Below are 20,096 nucleotides of genomic sequence, written 5' to 3' on the forward strand. Positions count from 1 at the left end.
GGGAGGGGGGGGCAAACTCCAGGTTGTCCATGGATCTCTGCCTGTGCTGTTTATGATTTGGCAGTCCAGATGGTAGTTATAAATTACTTGTCTTCAGGCATATTTAAGAATGTACCTCTCGTCCCATGAACCACTAGACAGAAATGTTGACAGTCCTTGTAATGTTTTTGCTTCTGAAAAATGGCTGTTTGGTGAGCTTAATGCTTGGGTGTTGTAGTGGAATTGAGGACTATGTTTCAGATTTATTGTCGCGTTGTGTACATCTCTTAATGGGCTTGTTAGAAGTCACCACTGCTCATAGATCTCTCCTCAGGGATGCTCGAAGCAATAATAATTAACTGTATGAAGTGAAGATGCGTTTGAAGCTATGGTTTCCACACACTTAATTGTTTCCATTTTTTAACCTGCTAGCGAAGTTTAACTTTCAGTTCTTCTGCTTGGCATTTCACTTGGCTGAGACTCAAAAGTGTTAAAATTCTCTAAAGGTGCTCTCTGACGATGGCATTTGAAAGACCCTTGCAGTGTGGCAAGAGGTGATCTTACTGCCAAGTGCTGTTTCACCTGTTGGTAGTAATAGCAAGCAATGTTTTATGGTGATGTGTTTTCTGTCTTTGCTTCATAAGCATGAAACCTCACAGCTCTCCTGTATTGCTTTTGTTCTTTGGTTTCCCTGTTTTTAGGATGAGCCTAATTGTCCAAGGTCACTAAGTGAGGCACTAACAATAACAGAGACTGAAGTAGAAGTGAGCAAATGTGCCTGACGTGCCCAAGCTTTGAAGTAAAAGCAATCTCTGCAAGAGTATTAGGGGTGTTAATAACAAGGGGAGCAGCTTCCAATGCCTGAGTCTTCCTTGTAGTCAGGCCAGTACTGCTTTTGGGATTAAAACTTGGAACAAAGACATTGAGATTCTGGTCCTTCCAGCTTCACTGCAAGGAGGGAGATTTGCTACTAAGCTGCGTGGCTGTGAAGTGTGGAATTGCTGTTGTCCCTCTCTTCTTAACTGTGAACCAGGCACTGAGAAATTAACTCCTTGCCAACAGGAGAAATCCCCATGCAGACTTATTGTTTTTGCACTGGGACGTTTTTATGGATAACCCTGTTTGTAGTTACCTAATTGCCCCCCTTCCTTCCCCCAACAGGGGAACATGAGAAAGCCTGCGTGAAATTTGGTACTGATTTAGTGTAATGGCCTTGTGTTGGTAGAAGAGAATAATTAGAGCACTTAATGGTGTGTGGCAGTGGGTTGTACGTTGAATTGTACCCTTCTCATCCATGCCTTTGAAAATACTGTAGCATTCCCACGTGGACTTTCGTTTTGGGGCAGCAGACAAGAATATCTTCCTAATATGCTGCTTCTAACCACCGAAGGACTTTTCCTTGTGCTTGATATTTAAATACAGTTGCTTGTGTTGTGCTTTGCTGGGTTTCCTGTATGTCCCTTCCTCCTCTGTGGCTGTCTAGAGTTGGGCTGCCTGCAGCTCGCACGGATCCGCTCTTGTGGCGTTGCTGGAACAGCCCTTGTAACCTCAGGGACGTCCTGGGGGCTTTCCAGCAGCGTCGCTACAGACCCGCTCTAGCTGAAGGAGCGGGAGGAGACTGGTCTGGAGGAATTCAGTACAGATGAGGGACAGAAGCACTGCGTCACAAAGTGCCTCACTCCTTTGCAGGTTGGCAATCTTGTCCGTGCTTTGGTTACTGATCTTCATGAATACTAAAGCTAATGCTGGTTCAGTGGAAAGTTTTTTTTATCTCTTTACCGGCCTGATTCAGCAAAAGAGAAATACGATAGTAGTCCTAACTTTTATGCTTGGTGAGAAAGACATAGTGATTAATACATTTATTTGGACCTGCTCTGTAGAATGCTGCTGGTGGTGGTTGGTTTATTTAGCATTCCCTTCTAAGATGGCTGCATTTCCACATGCAAAAATTTAGTTGTGGTCCTCTGTAACCACTTAAGTTTTCCTTTTACAGCTGAAAGCTTTAAGGGAGCAGCTTGTGTCTGCTTGGTCAGAACAGCGTCACGAGGACTTGCTGGTTGTAGTTTAAAGAAGTTTTGAATTCGTAGGTGTTTATCAGGTGGAAAATAGCTTGCCTTGTCGTTTCTTATAGACCTTGGAAGCCATGCTGTACTGAGTCTGAGCGGAGAAATCCAGTATCTCTCTGTGACTATCTGGTGTTATAATCAAGCATCATCATTTTTGTGAGAAAGGATTGCTGTCATGATGGTGAAACGGTCCGTACTGCTTTTATTAAAACCAGTTATTTGTGCTGTTTTCATTTAGACTTTACAGCAGCAAGAATGCAAACTTCTCTATAGTCGTAAAGAAGGTCAGCGTCAAGAAAACAAAAACAAAAATAGATACAAAAACATTTTACCCTGTAAGTATTGTTTTCTTTCATTATAGTGTAAGCCTGCTACCTCTCTACACTTTTCTTACTTTGTAAATACGGGGTTAATTAAGCACCACTGTGCTTTTTCTACTCTTTAGTGATAATTTCCCTCTTATGTTGTTCAGCATTAGCCTGTGCAATTTCCAATTTGTGTTCAGATGCTTGCACTTTGTAGATACCGATATTTTGATTCCCCAATATTGTCTTTATCTTCAGCTTTTGTTTAAAAGCGTCACATCCTTAAACTGCTATTCAGCAAACTGGAATGCTTAAATTTAAGAGGATTAATTTGTGGTACAAGACTGCATAGTGCAAATCCAGGGGCCATTTGCCTTGACTTAGTGCTTGACTGTCCGTGTACTCGTGAGTTACTAGGGGGCACGAACACATATTTTGGTCTAGCTTGCTGTGAATTGGCCACTTGTTTTAAGAAATGGCAAAAGAGGAAAGCTTGAATATTCTAGCCCCTAATTTAATGAGTTTGAGAACTTAATGGATTCTGGTAGCAGTAAGAAATGTACCTGACTGTGTATATTTAAATAAATATTTAAAACCAGCTGTGTGTTCGCACCCATAGGATGCAAATGCTTAACATTCATATATATTCTTCCAGTTGATCATACCAGAGTTGTTCTACATGACGGTGATCCAAATGAGCCTGTTTCAGACTATATCAATGCTAATATTATTATGGTAAGTATACTCCTACCTACAGAAGCCTTGTTGCTACAGCTTATATCTCTTCTTTAACACACTCACTTAAATCCAAGTTAGTCTTGTACCGTTTGTCACCCTTTGTTAAATTGTTTTTTCTCTAGCCTGAGTTTGAAACCAAGTGCAACAACTCAAAGCCAAAAAAAAGCTACATTGCTACTCAAGGTTGCCTACAGAATACAGTGAACGATTTTTGGAGGATGGTGTTCCAGGAGAATTCCCGAGTTATTGTTATGACAACAAAAGAAGTTGAAAGGGGAAAGGTAAAAACAGACTCTTAAACTGGCCTTGGGAAAGGTCATGACGTTTGAATGCAAGTAAGGACTAAACTGACTTGGTTATATTGCTTTATATGCTGAAATCTGGTGTGTGTGGAGACCTGGAAGGTGCTGGGTGTCCTTTTTACTGGTGACTGTGGCAACTGAGGGTATACTCATATCATCAGGCCTCCCTTTTTTAAGGGTTGACCGATTAAATTGTAGCTACTGAATGTGAATCTGTTTATTTTAAAATCACTTAGAGGTTGAGGCACTGAAATGTGAGATGCAGCCACATGCATTCTGCGAACTTGAAGGGGTAAAATCCTTGTTCCTGTAACAAAAGTATTGCCATTTCTTTTAGCTTACCAAGCTGGTATAGATTTTACTAGAAGAGCAGAATTGTGGGACTTTATTATAAGAATGAACGTAGATGATATTGCTTCTTCTCTAAAAACTACAATATGTTAAAGTGGTTACCCCAGATTCATCTTAGTCGAGTCACATTTACTAGACTACTAACCAGAATGCTCTCTTCTGACTTTACTTTCTGTGCTTGAATTTGCCAACGTTCTTATTACGTGCTGAGCTAGTGATTACAGCCGACACTGTACCTGGTTAGAAAGCCCCCAGCCAGGTGTGATTTAGCACTTTTATTCCTGAATTCAGGTCCTTTGCCCTGTTTGCATGAACACAGCTGCCTGTTCAGCCTTGGTAATCTGAAAACTCCTTGTGAACTGCTTTGGCAGTATTTAAAACTCCAAAAGAGGAAATTTTCCTGCAATGGTGTATCCCAAGAGCCTCCCTTTTACCTTTTGAGTACCGAGATCTTGTCTTACTCACTGTCTTCTGGCAAATCTGAGGCCATTAATCTGTTTCTGGGTTCTAAGGACATGGCAGGAAAGTATAGGGAATAGTTGAATACTGATATTGTGGCAAGTCACGTACCACTTCCTTTATATAGGATAGTTTTATCTTTGGAATGTGTTGCTTCTGATTTTTATTTTTTTCTCTTTGGTAAACAGTTTCTATTCTCTTTTTTTTTTCTTTTTAAAGTTTCTCTGCCTTTTCATGTACTATTGTCCACCTTTTTCAATAACCCGATGATCTGTTTCTGAATGGAGAGCTGTTATCTTGGTAGATGACTCTTGAAGAAAATGGGATTGAAAGTATAGCTCATGTTTTTCTTCAGGTGATTGATAATTGTGGGTGTTCCTTACCACTGCCACAAAAAAAGAGGCTTTGTGTATATGTACTGAAGATAAATAGCAGTGGATTTTATGGGCTTCTGTTTCTAATCCAGGTATCAAAGCTGCCATTGGTGCTGTTTGTAGAGACCATTAGACTTTTCTTGTGGATTTTTTTAGGCTTGGTGAACTTCTGCTCATTCATTACCCTTACAAAGGGGCATGATTTGTCTTTCCTTCCACTGAAGGAGGGAGAAACTACCTCTTTCCAGTGACCTTCCTCTTAGAACTTTCTCTTGGAAGAAGAGAAATAAATTATGGGGTTATTTTGGAAGAGTTGACTTCAGTATTTTTTTTTTTTTTTGATAACCTACTGAATGGCCTGGGCTCCTCTGCAGTTTCTCCATGATTCTTTCCAAATTTTGCTAAGCCTGTTCTCTGTGCTCTGGCACCATTTTAATGTCTGATTACTTAATTGGTGCTACATGCATTGATTTTTTTTTTTTTTTCATTTTTTCTTGATGCCTATTTCACTACGTTTAAGATTTGCAAATAACAGCCCTGATATAAAAAGCTTTTTTTAATCTCAGGCCAAGATGCTTTCAGCTCTGCAGAAAGGAGAGAAACCTCTGCATCAGAGATGACTTCAAGAGCACGTTGCCTAAGGAAGTGAGGAACTATGAAACATCTCAGATCCGCAGAGAGATCTGAATATGCTTTAGAATGCACTGCAGGAGCAGCGAATACTTCCAAATTAAAATAGTGGTGTTTTGGAGGCAGTCCATTGAGCCAATAATACATGCATCTCCTCTATCAGACTAATGCTTATTTTAACATTGCGTGTTACTGTTCAGACTTGCTACACCAACTGCTCTTGCGTTCAGAGTTCCGTATTGAAACGGCAAGTTATGTTGGCATATGCTAAGATCAACATCTTTTATCTTGTACCCTTTTGGAGATGGCAGGGAAAGAAGGGCAAAAGGAACAGAAAAGCATCTTGTTGCCAGAGTAGGCTGGAAAGCATGTGTTCCATCATCGCTTACTGTATCTTGTGTTGGCAGAAGGAACTCTCTTGTTGCCATGTCTTCTCATACATATGCAGTAGTAGCTGCAAATAAGAAATGTTTCTCCATAGTATTCGGTGTTTGGTCTGCATTTGCTGGAAGCCGCATCTCTAGATGCACTGTAATTTCTCATCCGAAGCTGTGGGGACTTGGGTTACATTCCCAGGCTAACAGGAGTTGTTGCTCTTCCTTGAACTGTCTCAGGAACCAAATCCAAGTAGTAATAGGTGAACCTATTCTTCAGTGGACGGAATATATCCCTGGCCAAAGATGAGAGAAAAGCAGCACACCAAAAGCTCTAAATTTCAAAAGCTGCAACAAACACATCAGACTTCACTCCCCTGCCACAGGGAACGCTTCTTTGTTCCTTTGGTGATCGAATTAGAGAGCTACGTTAGCCCTTTCTGCTCCAAGTGATGGAAGAGCAAGCATCCACCTTTCATTGCCACTAAAAATGGCTTATGCCTTTGGTATTTATTTTGCAACCTGCTGGGTTTTGATTGTAGAATAGCCTGTAAGGCTACAGCTTTCCACTGGAAGTTCTCAGTATTTTGAAACCTGTAGCTGGCTGAAGATAAAAGTAACAATACTTTAATCTCTGGGTTTTGAAGCTATTGAAGAAAAGCAGGTACTAAAATGATTACGAAAGCTGCTAAAAGGAGAGATTGCCTGTGCCTGTTTTTCTGAAATCATCTGGTGTTTGTTACGGGGAAGAGAAACTTCACCCCTAAAATGTACTTCCATCTTGTCAGCTAGCTAGGAATTGTGTATGTATTCAGAAATGTGTTTGTTAATCAGTTTATGAACCAGCCTGCCTTTTTATTGATTACTCTCTTTTTTTTTTTTTTTTTATCCCGTTTTTAATCTTGCAGAGTAAGTGTGTAAAGTACTGGCCTGATGAATATTCCCTAAAGGAGTATGGTGTTATGCGTGTTAGAAATGTGAAGGAGAGTGCAGCACACGATTACACACTAAGAGAACTTAAACTTTCTAAAGTTGGGCAAGTAAGTATGTTAATAACTCTGTCCTTTTATTTTAGGTTGCAGATCACAGGAAAAAAAAATACAGAAATAGACTTTCTTTGGAATCAATAAAAGCACTAAGAGATTAATAAATTGAGCCCTGTCTCTTTGAAGCTCCAGGTTTAGTTCCATACATCTTTCTCTTTGTCCTTGGAATAATTGAAGGTTCTTATACCTAAGCACTTCTTGGCAGAAGATGCATGGCTGCAGAGCTTTGAGGAAATCTGGAAAGAGGGATGATGCTTTTAGGTAATCACACTTAAGTTTAGCTGGTATTGGCTCCCTTTCAAGGAGATGGTTGTACTAGAAGAAAATGGTTGTGCGTGGGTCCAGTATGTAGAAAAAAGACTGAAGGAATACAAAAGATGAGGAAGGAAACAGTTAACTCGTGTAGAAATAGCACTTCCTTGTTGAGGAACAAATTGGATCAGGGTGCAAAATGAATTGTGTAAGAAGCAATTAATCAGGATGTGTTGGTACGTCCCTGGGATGGAACTGAGCGGGAATGTGTGTGTAAGGTAAGTGCTGCTAGGTACCAATAGTCAGTGTGACAGGTAAAGGGCCTTTGGGACAAAACTTTTCCATGGCTTCTAAAGGTGAAGCTGGAAACGTTCTCGGAAACAATTGCATGAGAAAGAGAGAACTGAGCAAGCAGGCGGTGTACTTGGCTTGTCTGGCCAGGAAGAGCTCTGGGTTGTTCCCTGCTTTAAGGGAGTTGTGGTGCCGTGGATACCGAGCAGCAGGTTGGATATGCTCAACTTTGCCACATAATCCTTTCAGCTGGATTTTGATCTGAAGGATTTTGTTTGGCATCTTCCTTCCAGGGGAACACAGAGAGAACAGTCTGGCAATACCACTTCAGAACTTGGCCTGACCATGGAGTCCCGAGTGACCCCGGTGGGGTACTGGACTTTCTGGAGGAGGTGCACCATAAGCAGGAGAGCATTTCCGACGCGGGACCAGTTGTGGTCCACTGCAGGTAAGGCGATGCACTGTGCCTCCTCGGCTACTCAGACAAACCCTCTCTGTGCCTTTGGAGTTCTGTTGGATGTTGGATCCTTTTCAGCATTCCCCACCAAAAAATTCCACCTAACTTCTTTTAAAAGACGACAGCTTTCCCTGAGAGCTCCTCAGACTTTGATCTGTCAAGGCGTGAGTGCTTTGTTTTGCGAAGTGATATATTCTAGATAGCTGTCCAACGGTTACCTTTTGGAGCAGGCTGTCTTTCGGAGTGTGCATGTCTCTATGAATAAGAATTTCTGGTGTTGTAGGAGAAGGTGTTACCAGTCTTGGCTGATACATTTCAGGTACAGGCTCATGGAAATTCTAGTATCCCATTCCACCTCCTGTGACTGCTCTGTCCTCAGTCTTGGCTCATAAATGTGATGTTTTTTATAAGGCAAAGAAATGTTAGATATGACCTTGTAGATTTTTTTTTCTGATTCGAGGACATTAATAAATGCTGAGGTACAGAAGTGACTACTGTCTCTTCTGTGTTAAGCTGATTAAGTCTCTAATTTTGGCTGCATGGCTTGGTTTGGCTCTGGCTATAATTTGAGAGTCTAATGTCTCTTAATGTTACTCTTGGACTGGCGTTTTGATGTCTGCTCAGAAAGAGCAAAACAGTTCACTTTCTTTTTCCCTTCTCTTTTTACAGTGCTGGGATTGGGCGAACAGGAACTTTCATTGTGATTGATATTCTTATTGACATAATCAGAGAAAAAGGTAGGTTCTGCCCCCTCGAGTTTTATTTTCCTGTGGGACACTGACAGAGATATCACAGTAAAACAACAGGAGTGCTGACAGAATAGAGGATTCTAGTGATGCTACACATTAGTTGTGTGTGTGTTTGGCATAGAAAGGACTTGCTCATTCCACTTGACTTAGCTGGAATCCAAGTGCTGAAACCCTGCTCCATTTCAGCATAATCAAAACTGAGGATTAGCCAGAGTCTGATTATGTTTTTCTTATTATTATTTATATTATTTATCTTTCTCTTTTAAAATAAGTCATGAGTGTGTGGCTGTCAGCGTACTCATGCATGCTGAATTTGAGTAAATTGTTTTTGGAGCACGGTGTTGTACTTAAGTATAAACAGCCATAAACACTAACTCGGCATGTATGTTGAGCTGGGTTGCATTTAAAGTCATCCTGGAACATCAGGAACTGATGCAGTTTTCTCCCTCAGGACAGCTTTCCCTGTTATGCCACAGTTCTACAGATCTGTATATTAATAGCCAAGGACAAATCCTCTGCGTTAAACGTTAGCAATCTTTCTTATTGCAAGATCATTCAACTGTCTTCTGCTGGAAGAGGAGGACAATCTCTCCTCTAAAGACAAAGTTTATTTTGCTGTTCTTAACATGATGGTTCTTCCTTAGGTGTGGACTGTGATATTGATGTTCCAAAGACCATTCAGATGGTGAGGTCACAACGGTCAGGAATGGTTCAGACAGAAGCACAATACAGATTTATTTACATGGCAGTACAGCACTACATTGAAACGCTACAGCGCAGAATTGAAGAGGAGCAGGTACATTTATCTGAAGTATAAAATGTCACAAAGGAACGCATTATTGTCTGACCAGGGAGCAGAGTCGTTCGTTTGCTGCCTGTGACTTTGGGAGGTGTGACTGACTGGATAACCAATGCGTTGTGGAAAGGCTGGGTCTGTGACCTGTTAACCCTGTGCAGAGAAGTTAGCCTGTATCTCAATTCATTATGCTTAAGAATTACTTAAACTGTTAGGTGGAATTAGAAAACTGTAAAATAGAAACTGTGTTTGGCCACTGGTGGAGGAAGAAAATCGGCAGTCTGAGAAGCTTCTCTGTATGGCTGCAACTAGTGCTGGTTTACCTTCCATGAAAATGCTTGCATGTGTGGGGGCCTGTCCTCCCTGTGCCCCAGTCCCTGCACCAGCTCTCCAATTCTTTTAATAAGATCTAATTTTCTGTGCGAGAAGAGTAGAAAGTAAGGCTCTGTTAGTTAATACAGAACCTTGTGCTCTGAGTTTTGAAGAGACTTGAAATCTGTTAACTGTATTTCTAAAGTATGATAAGCAAATTCAAACGCTAGTCACTCTAATACCAATTTTGGACTCTTGCAGTCTATGTTTTATTAATCAGAGGTAAGTATGTTGGACTAGAAGATTAAAGAATGAGTGTGGTGCTCTTCAGTACAGCGTCCAACAAAAAGCAGTTAGAGGAGCGATTTGGAGTGGTAAGATGAGAAAAGTTTTCAGAATACGTGGTGACAACCACAAGCCTTCACCTTACTTTTCCTGTTTTACTTCATTGCACGGAAGTTCTGCAGTCTTTTACAGAAGTTACCTCCTTTTTTAAGAAAGAACTGATGTTCTGCTCACCGTTGCTTTCATGCTCTGCCCTAACCTCTGGTCATCTGGGACTTTTATTTTTTTTTTTTGTTTCAGAATTGCAGTATCATTCCTTTTGCAGCTGGCTCGCTGCTCAGAAGGAGGTAAACCCCACAGCTGATGAGGCAGACGTGGGGAGCAGCGTGGTTAGCGCAGCGCCAGGTGTGAGGTGTAATCCCTGGTTAGAGATGGAGTGTGCCAGCTTGGGCTTGGCACTCCTGTGTGGCTTCTGCCTGCTTTGGAGTGTGGCAGAGCTTATTTTTTTTATTTGCCTACGTGATGTAGATGCGCTGTTCAGCAGAGGATAGAGACTTTATTCCTCTCCCCAGGACAGCTGTTGTGTGCTCTGATGGTGATTAGACACAAAGTGAAGAACAAGAAATCCCTCAGGTGTGCTTTTTTTCCCTGGCTTTGGTGTCTCACTTCGCCTTAGAGCTGCCTCATGTCTGTGTGTGGGTAATTACGCGAGCCTTGAATCCTCAGCTTTTTGAACATGGTCTTTTTCTGCCTCTGCCATTTACAAAGTAGATCTGTAGCTCTTGATCATCGTAATGGGTTCTGAATAGTGTTTTGATACTGAATGGAGCAGTGTATTTCTCCTGTAGTGATGAGGCTCGGTTAGTCGTGTCTCATCCTCTATTCCATTACTAGCTCAGAAGATAACGGGTATAAAAGTTTAAGAAACAGAAAACAGAGCGTTGCTTTACTTCAGGAGGTCTTGACCTCTAACTAGGGCTAGTGGTAGCTACGTGAATAAAACAGTATAGAACTTGTCAGACAAAAGCACAGCGTTGTGGTGACTGTAGGAACCGGTGTCCTGAAAAAAAAATATGGTGCATTGGGGATGCTCCGAAGCATATTTTGACAGAGCAGAAAAAAAAAAAAAAAAAAATTGGCTGAGGAGTAGAATACTGTGCAGAATGCTTGAATCTCACCCCAATAAGACAGTTTGGGAATGAATTGCTGTGTTTTGAGAAACTTTAACTTCTGGAACCTTCTTTTCTATGCTTGCTTTGATTGCAGTTGCAAGCAGTGGAGGTTAGAAAAAAAAAAAAACCCAAACCAACCCACAACTGGTGAAGTCAATTAGGGCAGCTTGATAGGAAACATTATGAGGTCATGCTCCCTGTCTGCTTTTCAGTCTGGCTGAACGCAAGCCAGCTCTGATAAGGAATTAGGTAGTCACATTAGCTAGTCTGTTGGCATGCAGGACTTTAACCAGCTGGCCTGAAGAAGTGGGTATGTGAGTAGCTGCGTCCGTTCACAGAGATATGCCTGCTTTTTGTTTGTATTTGAGGAAAAATATCCTTGCTCTGCCAGCATTCCCTCTTGCATTGCAATGCTGAGAGCCTCAAGATTTCTTAGAGTTAAGGGTTGTGTTAAATATTGCTTGTCTTCTTACAAGTGTAGAAAAGCAAAGTGAATTTTTTTTTCCTGTGGAAATGTGTGTATTCTCTTACATCTGGATAACGTTTCTATTCTTACCACGTTTCTATTATTCTGAATTAGAAAGGATAGTTACAGTGAATTAAGCACAAGGAAGAGAAGCCAGATATCTATTTTTTTCTTGGCTTATTTGTTTCAGTCAGCTTAAGTAATAGAGGAACTGACTAATTATGTTTTTTTTAAATTGTTTTTACTGTAACTTGAACTGCCATTCATCATAGAGTTTGGGGGATTGGGGGTCGGAAATCAAGCCCTAGTTTTGGGCTTCAGAATGTTCTTGGCAGGCGAGGGGTTTATAGCCATAACACTGTAGAATGCAGCAGAGTTTGAACCTTTTGCGTTTTGTTAAAATTTTATTTTTTAGCATTAACCTTCCAGGTAATCGATCTGTTTGAAAGTGATTTGTTGGGAGTATGGAGGCTGAGAGGGGAGAAGTTCAGCAAAATAACAGAATAAGTTGAGCAAGTTTTGAGCAAGTCTCAGAAGGCAATCTTGGAAAAATCTCAACCTACATTGCTATACAGAGCGTTCTTAATGGAAACTCAGCAGCCAGAGCTCCCTAAAGGCTCCAACAACCTCTGCTGTGAGATTGATTCAGGCCGGTTATTTAGTACTTGTTCGAGCACACAAAACCAAAACCCAACCCCATAAAAAAAACCCAAAACAACCAAACCCCAGTACCCTGTAAAACTTTAAAGCGAGGCTTTAATTTATATGTAGGTTTGGGTGTATGTGTGTGTTTTGAATGTTTGTCTTGAAAAGACAAAAAAAGAAGAAAGCCACATCCCCTTTCTTTCCTGGTGTAGCTCTGCTTGCTGGAGCCTTCAGTATCTTTAGATGAATGCCGGCACAATTGGCTGCAGCTTGTAACATATGCTGCAGAATACAAATAACAGCTTGGGTTCTTTTTATATCAAACCTAATGGGCTAAGATGTTATTTTATTAGAGATCTTGCAAACAACGTTGTTACTCATTTGGCCACATCTCCAAGCTGGAAATAAGGTCAGTGGGAAGCCCACTGGCTGGTACTGTCTATTAAAGAATGAAGTGTGGTTTCTTCTGCCAAGTAAGATGAAGACTGTGTACGAGTGCTGGTTCATGAGGTTGGTATATTCTGCTGGTGGAAGGGGGAATATTGCAAAATGAGGCTTTTCAGGTCTTAAAACCAATAGGTAAAGCTGACCTTTAGCTCTTTGGACAAGACCTTGTCCATGTTGGGTGTTATCTACAGAGTTGAGCTCTCTCCTCCTCATATACAAACCTTCCTTCTAAAAATGTACGTGGTTAGTTACACATCTAATTTCTGTGCTGCTTCAATGATTGTTTCTAGTAGTAATTCACAACCTGGCTTTTTTGGTGTGTTTTGCTTCACAGAAGAGTAAGAGAAAAGGTCACGAATACACAAACATTAAATATTCTTTATCGGACCAGACAAGCGGGGATCAGAGCCCTCTTCCACCCTGTACCCCAACCCCAACGTGTCCAGAGTAAGTTTGCTTCTGTTGTTAGTGTGTAAGTTTTGAACTGTATTAACTGATCTTCAGGGACCTCAAATGAGAAGGAGTTATCACAGAATCTGCCCTAGACTGTTGCCCTGTGCTTTGCTCTTAAAAGAAGTTGAGCAAAATAAATTGTCACTGAATTCTGTTGTGTGTCCAAATACGTGTTTTTCAAACTAGATTCTTCAGACTGTAAATATTTGTTTCAGAATGAGAGAAGATAGTGCTAGAGTATATGAAAATGTGGGGCTGATGCAACAGCAGAAAAGTTTCAGATGAGAAGATGTACAGAGACTTCAAAGGCAGGTATGTATGTTCAGGAGTGAGGGTGTGCATCCAGCCTGCAGGTGTGGTGTTTGGAACCCAAACGGTGACTTTCTAATGCCAGAAGTTCATGTAACCTATCCCTCTTAGGGCATTTAAATTCCAGAAGCGAATTTTGATTGAGTTCCACCTCTGTCTCCCCTTTCAAAACCACGTGGAACATTAGCTTGGTAGTTTGGCCTTTGTTCTGATATCCTGACTCACCAGTGACATAAGTTGGATGTCTTTATTATTTAGGAGGCTGAAATTCTGCGTGCTAGCAAAAGATGAGTAGCAACTAGTCTGAACTTCCCATTATGTCTTTTAAAAGTGGCCCTTGCTCCTGGTTGACGATAAGGACTTGTGTGCATCTAAAGAGATTCAAAGAACACTTAATCTCACGCTCAGCCTTGTAAAAGGTGTGATGAGCAGAGTTAACTGCTGTGCCTGTGTGCCATGAGCAGTTGTATTGTTGTCATACTAGTAAAAATTAAAACTTTGCTTTTGCCAGGAGAGAAGACTGTAGATTCTCTTTGTTAGATTTTAAATCTCTGTTGCAATTTGGTTCTTGCAATCAGACAACTGAGTAGATGTATACAGGTTATTAGCTAGGAAGTTTATCTGATACTTCTGTTAATGGGCTGTGAATACAGCAAAGGAATACCTTTGAATTCAAGGTGTCTTTAATCATTAACTTCTCTTAGATTCTAATTAAAGCTTTTTGTCATCTCTCCCCCTGTGTTTTTAAAGCCCTTAGAAATCCTATTTTCCCTTTTCCGTTTGGAAACCGCGCGTTTCATCCATTTAGTCCATGAACCTTCTCCAAGTTTAGACACAATCTCATCTTCTACTGCCAAACTACCACACAGTTTATAAGCAAGGTTTGAGACTTTTGGTTGAGTTTAAGGTTTTGTTAAGTCAAAACTGACCACTTTGGTATAACATCAGAATAAGAAATAACAGCTGTTTTTTTTTTTCCCTAAATAATTTCTCATTTTGCTTCTCCTTCCTTTCCCAGAAATGAACATGGTTTTTAAAAAGGTCAAGAAAGAGATGGAAGAAGCTTCACATGAACGGTGAACTCTGAGGGCTTGGTACCTTTTTATTTACGGTTTTAATCCTTCAACAGTAGGCAAAACTTAAGACCATCTAAAGATTGTTTATATCTCTTCTCTCCGTGATTTACAATTGCTCATTTTCCAAATAAAAGGAAATCCTTTCTACAACGTAGACAACTACTTTGTAGAGTCAGTTTTGAATCCCGCAACCTGTTGGACTGTTATCCATTTGTTTTTTAAATAGTATTTTTGTTTCACAGTATGGCTATTAGTTGTTGGTTGGTTTTTGTTTTTTTTTTTTCCTTATTTGAGCAGTTGTGGGATGTTTGGTTTTATTTGGCGGGAGGGGGGGTGGTGGGAGAGCAACGATATGGGAAAATCCGTTACGCTAATGTAAAATACTGATGGGAACAATACTTGATTGTTTGAAAACAGTGGATCACCAGCGTGAATAGAATCAGCTACATGATAAAATTAGTCCTAATACATTTCAAACTCAGACCGAGTTTCAGAGGGGGTGAGCAGTTACTGATATGAAGGTGCTTTTTGTGATAACTGATGACTTTGATTACGACTTAGATGAGTGGCTGGATGGGCTCTTTTTGAGTAATTATGCAAGGTAGCCTTTACATCAAACAAAATTTCTTTTACATGATCTCTACCCAAAATAGAAATTTACTGTATCTCTCAAAAGACACAGTGGCCTAATGGTTTCTGGGGACACTGTCTTAATTTGTCTGTGTTTGTCTATTAAGCAAGAGATTGAATGTGTAGAGTTAAGGTATTTTTAAAAGTTGCATGATGACACCGTGACAACATATTAAAACCAGTGAAACAATTAACTGTGCAGGCTGTTACCTTAGGATAAGGTAACCCTCTTCCCCCTTCTGCTGGGGAGGTGGAAGCTGTTGAGCCTTCTGTTTTTTTAAGTAAGGCCTTATGCTAGTGCAAGTGGCTGAGTTAAGCTTGTGTGGGGAGGGCAGTGCATGGAAGCTAGCTATCCACTAAAATTGCCTTAGTTGAGAAGGGCAGCAGGGGCAGCAAGGCCAGCAGGCTTGTTCTGGTTCGCTTCATCAGGCAGGAGTTTTATCACCGTTCTACCTGAAGTGCCTTTCAGAGCTGCGTTGAATTTGCTGTCCCTATTCGATCACAAAATCGCGTTCGTCTGAAACCACTTCAGATGGTTGTCAGTGAGACAAAGTCCTCTTCTCGAGACTCTAGGATGAAGAACTGCTGTTAAGCTGCCAGTTAATTGGATTTCTTCCCTTTGTTTGCTCTGTCCAATTACCTGGACCAGAAGCTCCCCTTGAAGCCCTTAGAGCTGCATGTGTGCATTAATGGCAGAGTCAGTCCCTCGGAGCGGGTACCGGTTGCATCTTACCAGTGTCTTTCCCCGGGTTTCTGGGGAAATTCTGTGACTCTAGGTGGTAAGGAAGGATTGCCGTTCTCATACAGCAGGTGCAGAGGGTGAGCGCTGCATTAAATTGCTGGATGAAAGGGTGCAGGGCCAATGGAATTGTGTTATTGGCCGTACTAGTGAAATTATGCTAAAGCCTGGATTGTAATTAATGCAGCTTTGTGAAAGGTTAAGTGGGAGATTTCGTTACCTTTTCCTGAGAGTGCTTTGCAAAATCAAATATTTGAACACTTTGTTTGAACTGAATGAAGGTGCTTCTTTAATGTTAAGCAGAGTTTTGTTACTTTGCCTATTGTCCTTTTTGTCTTTTGAGGCTTTGGGTTTTCTTTTTTGGAACTCCTGTCACCAGCATACCATAATACGTGTTTTAATCTCACAGCCTTATACTTTAGTCATAAATACCTGTGCCCTTTCTAGGTCTAAAATTTCTAGTAACGACGAGAGAGAAATTTATTCATTTGGTAGTGAGATACCTATTCTATGTTGCCTGCTTCCTCTCCTGGCCCTACTTACAGCTTCATCCTGCTGAACAGGGATCAGTTCTAAGTGTTGGTATTTGTATAGATTGACAGCAATTAAATATTTGTCCAAAACTTGGACAAATTTAGACAAATTCTATACTTCATACCTTATAGCAAGGTGGAACGCACGTTCAGGTTTGCAGCTATTCTGCACCAAACTGAAAAGTCAGGGGAAAAGTCAAGAGAAATGAGAGAAGGATCCTGAACGAATCTGAACTCTGTGAACTCAGTTAATGTGATGTGTCTTAAAAGATTGACCTGTGTAAGCAGCAATCAGTTACATGGCCAACATAAAGTTGCCTCTTATGACCTCATTTGAGCTGTTTAGAACCTGCCGCTGTAGGATTTTTTTTTTTTTCTCCTTTTTTCTTGGAACCAGGGAATTCTTACTGCAGAATGTGTATTCATCCTGGGCAGCATATGGTGGAAGAATGTCAATGAGGGGGGGGAAACAGAATCTGAAAGATTGTGAATAAATACTCCTCTCCTAACTGGAGGCTGAGGCCCTGCTGAATACCAAAGGGGAGACCTTGCAAAATAAAATCTGTCTGCCCTTCATGCACCGGCAAGAGAGGGATGATTCTTAAAGCATTTTAAAAATTATTTTAAACAAGGACTGGGGTTTATGACAGATGAAGCAAGAAAAGAGAAACGCCCTTTGGTTCAGGGGAGATAAGTGAATGTGGGTTTCATGTATTTCTAGTGAGTTTTTAGAGAATAAACCTTAAGCATTGATTTACAAGCTTTTGCTGTATCAATGGCGTGGAAAAGGGATGCAGTTCTGAAGTGTTCTGTTGTAGAAGACTTTATACCACAAGGGAAACTTTAACCCAACTCTGAAGGCACAATAATTTATGCCAGCATGAATTTGCTGCGGATTTCATTTACTGAATGTTTTATAGCATACACTTTAATTTCAGCTAACTGTTGTTAGGACTGATTGGTTCTCCTATTAATCCTGACCAAACTTTACTTTTTCCTCTTAAGATATGTGTTTGAAACACGTTTAGCTAGATTACAGCTAACTAAGGAATAAAACCTGTTTCCTTTTTTGTTGTAGGGATGGGAAAAATCACAGCTGGTACTAGGATGTGTTGTCAGGTTTTGATTTTCTACCCGTAACTTCATTATCTCAAATTAATTTTTAATTTCTCCCTTTTAAATAGTGAAACGTAATTAATAATTTCGAGCCTGTTTATTTATGACATTATTGTGATTTTTTTTTTTTTTGTTACAGTACTAAAGACTAATGGAAAAGGATTCTCTTATTAGGTGGAGTTAGACCTTGCATTTATTTTTTTTTTCCTGCAATGTATGAAGTATTGTACCAGAGTATTAAATGAAATGTAATATTTTATTGAAAAATCTCTATCCTTTAAAAGGAATACATTTAGGATGTCATCAATTTGATGTGAATCATGTAAATGTTGATAATGCGCTGTTTATTATACATCTAGTGTTTCAAAAGACTCACTTATTGCCTTTTGCCCACATACATTCTGTAGACCATTTACAGTTGTCAAAATGTGACATTAAAATAATAGTTCATGTATAGAAATATTGGTGGTTGTCCATTGTTTTCTGTGCTGGTATTTATGGGTCTTCGTTCAGCTGCTCTGCTAGCTGCGTTGTGATTTTTTTATTGCTGCAAAGCTCTATTATCAGAAATAAAAGCTTATCTGTAAACATTGGAACTTCCAGGAAAAAAAAAAAAAAAAAAAAAAAAAAAAAAAAAAAAAAAGGAAAAAAGACATTAAAAAAAAAAGAAAAAGAAATAAAAATCATTTTCTTAAGATGGTGTGTCAGTTACTCTGTTTTCCAGCTTGCAGTCAGAGAAGATGCTGTTGCGTGGGCACTCGTCTTCCAGTCTAGACCGTAGCGCTTCCGTGCCGTGCTGCAGACCCCCCGCGGGATGAGGTGCTGTTGAAGAGAGCAGCTCTCCTTCCCGAGAGCCAGGGGAGAAAAACTCCTGGTAAACAAGATGAACACGAGCTGCCATCCGCGTGTGCCTCCCACCCGCCGGCTGCCCCGTGGAAGGCTCTCCCTGCTGTCCAGGTACTGCCTCTCCAGCTGCCCTCGGTGGCTCTTCTCCTGGGACTCCTGCCCTTGTGTCCCTGCTGCTTTTCCTCTCCTGTTCCACCTCCAGATAACTGACCCTCGTCGTTTCTTTCCTGATTTTGGAACTTGGTGTGCAACTTTGCTCAGAAGCGGGATGGGACGGGGATTGGCCTCTTTTTTTTTTGTTGTTAGTGTACAATCCATTTTCATTGGGGAAGGACAATCCTGTTCTTTATCCACATCACACTTAGCTGCAACTGGCTCTTCTGGGATGAGGGCACAGCAAGCTGTTGCTCTCATTCCTGCTGCTCCTGCCTTCCAGATCTTTCATCTCTTGCACCATTTGTCTTTGGGGCTCTGCTTGTTTCCTGAGGTCCTTTTATGCCAGTGCCATGCAGTGACTCAAAAGAGAGGGCCTGGTGCTTTGAAAAAGGAGCTGTATGGCACCCCAGGCTCCTTTCTGCCAGCTGCTGCTACCATACTTCAAAAGCTATCAGAATTTCTGACTCTCTGTAGCACTTGGAGCTAGACACTTCCAAAAATGTCATGTCCTACCTGTTCTCTAGCCTGCAGCAGAAGAGCGTACACGTGCCCCTAAGTATTGCATATCAGTCTAATTTTAGGTCCATTAATACTGCTTTTTTTCTTTTTCAAAGCCATTGGGAATGTTCCCAGTAGGCATGTCATTGCTGCTACTGATTCCCTGAAACTAGACAGCCTGCGTGGCGTCACGAACAGATGAAGGGGTTTTAATTCAAGGAAAAGTTCCACTAAGCATTAGCTCTCCCCTCGATCCTGCTTTCGGGGCTGAATGGTAAAAATGCAGCCGAGCCATCCTGCAACTTTTTAGGAAGCAAATGCTGTATGTTGTAACGCAGGTGACACGCGCAGTGCTGGTTGAACGCAGAGCAAATATCAGCCGAATTTGTAGTAAAACAAGCTTAATCTCAAGGCAATGGCAAAGCATAGAGATAATCTACTGAAATGCCAGGAAGGAGGCAAAGCCTTATGGTTGAGGCCTCTGCAGATTCACGTACAAGCTGAATTCAAATGAGGACAGTAGCTATGTAGAGCAGCTTGGTTTTAAGGCGATTATCTTGCAGAGTCAGATTTGTGTGGTTTTGTTTTTTTTTTTCATGAATGCATCTAAGAGTTTGCATCCATCTCTGTGTGTAGCAAGGGTTTTATAATCTGTGTCAGGGTTGAAGAGGGAGGGGGACTGGCCCAATCTGAGAATTTTGACCAAGATTGAAAGTGATAGTGATGTGGCAATGCCTGTAGCCCCTTCTGCTTTCTCCCAGGCTGTCGGGTTGCTTTTTTTCCTTGCCCTGTGTGGGTAGGTATGAATAGAATTTATTCTCGCAGCGCTCTTGGTGTTTATTCAAACCTAGATGATAAGATATTGCTCAAGGACAAATTTATCTCCTTAAAACCGTGGAAACTTTGGCTGACTCTTCTTCAGCATGAACTCCTGTGCGGTTAGCCTTTAGGTTGGGTGAATTCTGACACGTGCCTCCCGTTACATCCCGTGTGCGTCGCACCATCTTCTGATCCTGTAGCAAGCAGAGCTGAACGGGTCAGGAAAAATGAAGGTCTCTCTCAGTCAACTATTTATCCTTTCCAAAGAAAACGTTTTTTTTTTCCAGCACATCTCTCTTAACAGAGCCGGTGCAAATCAGGTTCCATTTTCAGGGTAACAATTGGTGGTTCGTGTCCCGGTGTTGCACCTGGTTGAGCTTTTTAAGCCTTCGTGTGTTCGTCCCTTCGCTTGGGATCACCCGGGA

The 20,096-nt window shown here is 41.1% G+C and overlaps 1 protein-coding gene across 1 annotated transcript in view; it reads left to right on the forward strand.

Annotated features, from left to right (window-relative positions):
* The window catches only part of PTPN11 (protein tyrosine phosphatase, non-receptor type 11), a gene marked incomplete at its 5' end in the record, with an annotated part of 25,216 nt that extends 7,265 nt beyond the window's left edge, over positions 1 to 17,951 (forward strand). The window contains 10 exons of the mRNA XM_026859451.1: positions 2,284 to 2,380; positions 3,006 to 3,085; positions 3,211 to 3,369; positions 6,487 to 6,618; positions 7,461 to 7,615; positions 8,294 to 8,361; positions 9,018 to 9,169; positions 12,831 to 12,943; positions 13,165 to 13,261; positions 14,277 to 17,951. Of these exons, the coding sequence (XP_026715252.1) occupies positions 2,284 to 2,380; positions 3,006 to 3,085; positions 3,211 to 3,369; positions 6,487 to 6,618; positions 7,461 to 7,615; positions 8,294 to 8,361; positions 9,018 to 9,169; positions 12,831 to 12,943; positions 13,165 to 13,234 (1,026 nt within the window). The remainder of the gene's footprint in view (positions 1 to 2,283; positions 2,381 to 3,005; positions 3,086 to 3,210; positions 3,370 to 6,486; positions 6,619 to 7,460; positions 7,616 to 8,293; positions 8,362 to 9,017; positions 9,170 to 12,830; positions 12,944 to 13,164; positions 13,262 to 14,276) is intronic.
* Positions 17,952 to 20,096: the final 2,145 nt, after the last annotated feature.

This window comes from Athene cunicularia, assembly GCF_003259725.1.
Source record: "Athene cunicularia isolate RWA chromosome 15 unlocalized genomic scaffold, athCun1 chr15_part1, whole genome shotgun sequence".
Lineage (NCBI taxonomy): Eukaryota > Metazoa > Chordata > Aves > Strigiformes > Strigidae > Athene > Athene cunicularia.